General features: G+C 55.2%; 1 protein-coding gene across 1 annotated transcript; it reads left to right on the top strand.

Annotated features, from left to right (window-relative positions):
• Positions 1–363: 363 nt before the first annotated feature.
• On the top strand, positions 364–2,524 carry LOC123830543 (cathelicidin-6-like). Its single transcript, XM_045856911.1, has 4 exons — positions 364–564; positions 1,377–1,484; positions 1,626–1,697; positions 2,294–2,524. Exons 1-4 carry the CDS (start codon positions 364–366, stop codon positions 2,456–2,458), a joined length of 546 nt encoding a protein of 181 aa, XP_045712867.1. The 3' UTR covers positions 2,459–2,524.
• Positions 2,525–6,283: the final 3,759 nt, after the last annotated feature.

The raw sequence follows: 6,283 nt of genomic DNA, 5'->3' as shown, positions 1-6,283 counted from the left end.
ACAGGGCGGGCTCGGAGGCCGTCCCAGTGGGGGAGGATGCAGAGCTGGGCCTGACTCCCTTCCTCTCCTCGGGATATTTCAACTCCCTTGAGCAACCCCAGATGAAACTTCCCTGAGGGGCCCAGGACAGGCCGATATGGTGTCAAGAAGATGGAGAAAGGATTTCTTCAGGTTGCACAGGAGGCAGACCTCACCCACTGTCCAGCAGGCCCCTGAGGCCACGGCAGAGGTGAGGCAAGCCCAGCCCACACCTGGCAGGTGGCCAGGGATGGGGCAGGTCAGGGAGGCTCCTGGTGGGGCTGTTGCAACAGGCCCAGGCATAAAGGAGGGTCGTTCAGGTCGGGAGGAGGCAGACTGGGGACCATGGAGACCCAGAGAGACAACCTCCCCTGGGGACGCTGGTCACTGTTGCTACTGCTGCTGGGCCTGGCAGTGCCTCCAGCCACTGCCCAGGTCCTCAGCTACAATGAGGCTGTGCTCGCTGCCGTGGACGGCTACAACCAGCGGTCCTCGGAAGCTAATCTCTACCGCCTGCTGGAGCTGGACCCGCAGAGGCCTGATGCAGTGAGTTGGGGAGGATGCCCAGGAGGGGGGCTCTGGGCCAGCCAGGTGGGCCACACTGCCACTGGCTTTGCTCAGGCAGGACCTGTGGTCAGGGGGGCACTCCTCCCTTTCAGTGTGACCCCTCTCCTCCAGGAGACCTTCCTGAGCTGTGTCCCTCCAGAGGACAGTCTCCTCCCTGAGAATCTATACTGTGCGAAGAGGTGCCCCTTCCACACCCCCATTCAGTCCTCAGGGACTCCTGAGAGTTCCGGGAAGAAGAATGGGGTCACTGGGTCTGGCTGTGACCTCCCTGCTTCAAGTTTCCCTTGCTCTTGCGTGTCTCCCACACAGGGATGGGCCCGCTCCGCCCGAGGTGCCTGGGACAATGCCTTTCCTGCAGGAGGCCCCTGGTTTCCCTCGGTTCCCCAAACTTGTCTATGGTCCGCTCCTGCCCTCTGTGTGCCCGGGGAGGGCAGCAATGGGCTCTGTCCTGCTCACCTCTGTCCCCCAGCACCCAACCTGGTGCCAGGGACCCAGTTGGGTTGTTGAAAGTCCCTTCCCTTAAATAAGCTATTTTAGAAAAAGATTTCATGTTTTATTTTGTAGAAAGGGGTATGGAGGCAGAAAGAAAGAGGGAGAGAAACATGGACTGGTGTCCAGGGGCCCACCCGCAACGCAGCCGCGTGCTGGGAGTGGGAAGCAAACGAGTGGCAGTTCGGGGCCCAGGCTGAAGCTCAGCCCTCTGAGCCACAGCAGCCAGGGGCAGACACCCCTTGTCTCAGAGAAGACGAGCTGGTGCCCAGTCCGGGTCTCCCCACTCTCTCTCTGGCCAGGACGACAACCCCAGCACCCCGAAGCCGGTGAGCTTCACAGTGCAGGAGACCCTGTGCCCCAGGACGACGCAGCTGCCGCCGGAGCAGTGTGAATTCAAGGAGAACGGGGTGAGGTGGGGCTCGGGGGGCCCAGGGGGCCACCCGAGACGCTGAGCGATGGGCATCTGGAGGGCAGTTCCAGACTCGGGGGTGAGCCCAGAGGGTTAAAGCACCGAGATTCCTGTTTGACCTCAAGCCTCCTCTTTTCAGCTGGTGAAACAGTGTGCGGGGACAGTCACCCTGGACCAGGCCAGTGGCTACTTTGACATCAACTGTGCGGAGGTGAGTGGCCCCTTCTGTGTGTAGGGGCCCATGGGTGGTGGTGCATGGAACATGCTCATGGACCCATTAACCACTGCTCCTTCCAGGGCCCAGAGAGCCCCCTGCCCTGGGCTCCTCCCCCAGGCTGAGCCCCAGGTCTGCAGGACTGGCTCTGCAGGCCCTGAGAGCAGTGCTTCCCCAAGGGTGGCCTCCCCTGGGAAGGATGAGAAATGCCAGTTCTCAGGCCCCACTCAGGCTTGCTGAGTCCCACTCTGGGGTGGGGCCCAGCAATCTCCATTGAAGAAGACTTCCTGTGGATTCTGATTCCTGCTGAAGTTTGAGAGCCACTGACTTAGAGATGAGAGTTCAGCCCAAGATCCATTGAGTGTTGCTGGGATGGGCTCTGTGACCTTGGGAAGCCAGTGGGCATGTCTGGGCCTCAGCTTCCTCTGCTGCTGATGGGTGCAGGGATTCAGCCACATGTTCCGAAGGTCACTGCCAGAGGGCGACTGGATCCACAGGCTCCTGGGGCGGCCCAGGAACATTGGGTGCACAGGTCGGGAGGGGTCCTGACGCTGGGTGCGGCCCCACAAGGAGACTGTTTCTTGCTCTGACAGGTTCAGGGTGTCGGACTGGGTGACACGGAGCAGGTGGCTTTCAGGCTTGGCAGTCCAGATGGAGCATTTGCCAGATTTCCCAGATTTCCCAGATTTCCCAGGTTGCCCAGGTTGCCCAGGTTGCCCAGGTTGCCCAGACTGCCCAGATTTCCCCGACCGGGGTGATTCTTGTGCCCTAGGGCCAAGGGTCTGTTTTGCCCTGGGTCCAACTCTGGACTCTGAAAAATAAATCCTTGTGAAAGCAACTTTCTCCAGGCTTCAGTTTCACCTGTCTCGCCTTCCCCCACTTACCACCACCTACTCCGGGAGGCCGCGTGTGTGCGGGTGCACCGTGTGCGCATGTGCGGGCAAAACACAGGCATGGGCGGGGCGGCTGCTCCATCCAGGAGGACACGGGCTGAGGCAGCAGGCCAAGGGGCCCAGGACAGTGCCTCATTCTCAGGGCCGCCCCCCACGCAGCCTCCCATCCCTCCCACCTTCCTCCTTGAGGACCTAGTAGGGTCTTAAGGAGATCTACTCAGTGTGCAGCACAGCTGGGGATGCTGCTGAGCTGTCCCTGCTCTTACACGGGTGATCCTGCAGGGGGCGCCAGACATTTGTTAAACACTCACAGGGATGCAGGTCAGTGTCAGGGCTGGCTGGTTTCTGAGGTCAGCAGGGTTCCAATGCCCATAAAGTTCCAATTCCCCTTGAAAATCGTAACTCTGCAAAAGCCCTCCACACAGTGGGGTCGCCCTCACCAGGCACTCCCGGCAGTCAGCTGTTTCTCCTTCTCCTCCTTCTCCTCCTCCATGTTCTCCTTCACATTGGTTAGTAGACTGATTGATTGATTGATTGATTGAGAGAAGGGAAGGTAGGGAAATAGAGAGGGTGAGAAACATCCATGTGAGAGAGACATCAATTGGTTGTCTCTCATTTGTGCCCCGACAGGGACCGAACCTGCAACCAAGGCATGTACACTGATGGGGAATTAAAACACTGACCCTTGACTTTGAGGTTTGATGCCCAACCAACGGAACCCAACCTGCTAGGGCTTGTCCACTCTCAGTCTCTGTCTCGCCCTCCAAGAAACATTTGGAGGGAAGTTCCGGCCAGGATGGAGGCATAGGTGGACGCACCATACCTCCACACACAACCAAGATAGGGACAACAACAATTTAGAAACAGAATAACATCCAGAAATGATAGAAGATTGATCTGAATGGAAGTGGGACAACCAAGAAGTTGAATTAGACCCGTGCATCCAGACCGGTAGGGGGGGCAGGGACGAGCAGCCAGGCGGGTCTGGTGGCAGTGCAGAGAGCAGAGAGCAGTGGGATCGGCGTGTAAGACATCGGGGGACGCGTGAGGTGTCTGGGGCGCGCAGGACCACAGCGGGTGGACCCTGAGTGCGCAGGTGACAGTTGGCAGACCCCGGCCCAGGGTTGGCAACCGGCAACCGGCAGACCCAGTGAGGCCAAGATAGTAAAGCAAGGCAGGGCAAGCAACCCAGCATCACAGCGCTGGGAAATAGAGCCTAGGGACACTGACCGAGGACATCTGTGGGAATTGAGGTGCACGGAGAGACATCCATCCTCACGGAGGAGGTCCCTGGAGGGTCCCATGGCGTGCACAAGCCCACCCACATGGGAACTGGCACCAGAGGGGCCCAGTTTGCTTGGGGGAAGCAGCAGAGGGGACTGAGGTCCCATGGAGAATGGAGCAAGCGCCATTGTTCCCTCTCGACCCCGCCCCCACATACAATGTCACAACCCAGCAACTGGGGTGCCCTGCCTTGGTGAACATCTACGGCTCTGCCCCTCATATGTAACAGGTGTGACCAGACCCCCCTCCAAAAAAAAAAAGATGGCTTAAACAGAAGAACAAATAAAAGCCCTAGAGCTCAGCCTCTTAGGCGACTGAGAGATAGCTAACCTATCAGATGCACAGTTCAAAACACTGGTGATCAGGATGCTCAAAACTGGTTGATTTTGGTCGCAAATTAGATGAACATATGCAGGCTACAATAAGAGAAATGAAGAAAAGTGCACAGGAAACCAATAGTGATGGGAAGGAAACTGGGACTCAAAACAATAGAGTGGACCAGAAGGAAGAAAGAAACAACCAAACAGGAAAAAAAAACAGAGAAATAAGAATTCAAAAAAATGAGGAGAAGCTTAGGAGTCTCCAGGACATCTTTAAACGTTCCAACATCAGAATTATGGGGGTACGAGAAGGAGAAGAGGAAGAATCAGAAATTGAAAACATATATGAACAAATAATAAAAGAGAACTTCCCCACTCTGGCAGAGGAAATAGACTTCCAGGAACTCCAGGAATCTCAGAGAGTCCCAAAGAAGTTGGACCCAAGAAGGAACACACCAAGGCACATGATAATTACATTAGCCAAGGTGAAAATGAAGGAGAGAATCCTAGAAGCACCAAGAGATAAGGAGACAGTCACCTACAAAGGAGTTCTCATCAGACTGTCAGCTGATTTCTCAAAAGAGACCTTACAGGCAAGAAGGGGCTGGAAAGAAGTATTCCAAGTCATGAAAGACAAGGACCTATATCCCAGATTACTCTATCCAACAAAGCTTTCATTTAGAATGGAAGGGCAGATAAAGTGCTTCTCAGATAAGGTCAAGATAAAGGAGTTCATCATCACCAAGTCCTTATTTTATGAAATGTTAAAGGGACTTATCTAAGAAAAGAAAATGAAAAAAGCATTTATAGTAAAAGGACAGCAAACTCACAATTATTAACAACCACACCTAAAACAAAAACAAAAACAAAAAACTAAGCAAACTAGAACAGGAACAGAACCACAGAAATGGAGATCACATGGAGAGTTAGCAACAGGAGAGTGGGAGGAGAAGAGAGGGGGAAAAGGTACAGAGAATAAGTAGCATAGATGGTAGGTAGAAAATAGACAGGGGGAGGGCAAGAATAGTATGGGAAATGCAGAAGCTAAAGAACTTATGACACATGGATATGAACTAAAGAGGGGGAATGTGGGTGGGAGAGGGTGCACAGGGTGGAGGAGAGTGAAGGGGGGAAATGGGACAACTGTAATAGCATAATCAATAAAATATATAAAAAAAAAAAAAGAAACAGGAGGAATGACCTCGATCAGTCTACCACCCAGAGGCCTGAGCAACACACAACAGAGCAAGTCGAGTGAACACTCTCAGAAGGCTGAAACGAAGTGCACGGGAGAGGTGTGCGGGGTGGCTGGTCCTCGCTGTCCCTCCCCCTGGGCCTGTGATAAGGTAACCCTGTGCAGAGTGTGTGGCTGCCCTCAGAGACACACTGCCAGTCAGTGCCCAGCTCTGGACAGCCTGAGAGGCGGTTCCCCTGCAGGTGGGGGGGATGAGGCCCGAGTGAGGTCAGAGGCAAAACACGGGGAATGGAAGTCCCAGGGACAATAGGGAGCCACAGTAGGTTGTGGAGCAGGGGGAGGGTTTCATTCCAAAGGGCCAGGTTTTCCTGTGAGGTTTCCTGGGGCACTGTCTGTGGAGCCAGAGGTCCTGGGTAGCAGCCCAGCCATCCTCACAGCTTGCACTGGGTGCTGGGTGCCCACAGAATGTACTCACAGGAGCGGCAACACTACGTGCTGGCAGTGGAATGGGCTGTCCCAGTTCCTCACTCTCCGGGCCTCTGGGACGTAAAATTGTTCCTGGGTTTCCTGCCCATCCTGGTTGAGTTATAGCCTCTTGCTCAAGCCAGCTGGTAGCTGGTTGACAAAGGCCCACATGAGGCAAGATGGTGTGTGTGTGTGTGTGTGTGTGTGTGTGTGTGTGTGTGTGTGATGGGGGAGGGGACATGGGGAGAACAGGTCTCCATTTCCAGGACTTAAGTTCTCAGCCCTGAGCAATGCCTGCCCTAGAGGGAGTTGGGCTTGGACCCACTCCAAACCTTTGAGCCCAGAATCCAGACTCCAGGGCAAGTCCAGGCCCTTTGGGATGCCTGCCTGTTCTGTGAGGGAAGGCAAACCCAAGAAGTGCCCATG

Source organism: Phyllostomus hastatus, unplaced genomic scaffold, assembly GCF_019186645.2.
Source record: "Phyllostomus hastatus isolate PE091 unplaced genomic scaffold, TTU_PhHast_1.1 phas_scaffold_129, whole genome shotgun sequence".
In the NCBI taxonomy this organism is placed as follows: domain Eukaryota; kingdom Metazoa; phylum Chordata; class Mammalia; order Chiroptera; family Phyllostomidae; genus Phyllostomus; species Phyllostomus hastatus.
Note: the sequence above shows the minus strand (reverse complement) of the source record. Positions and strands in the feature narration are given on the sequence as shown.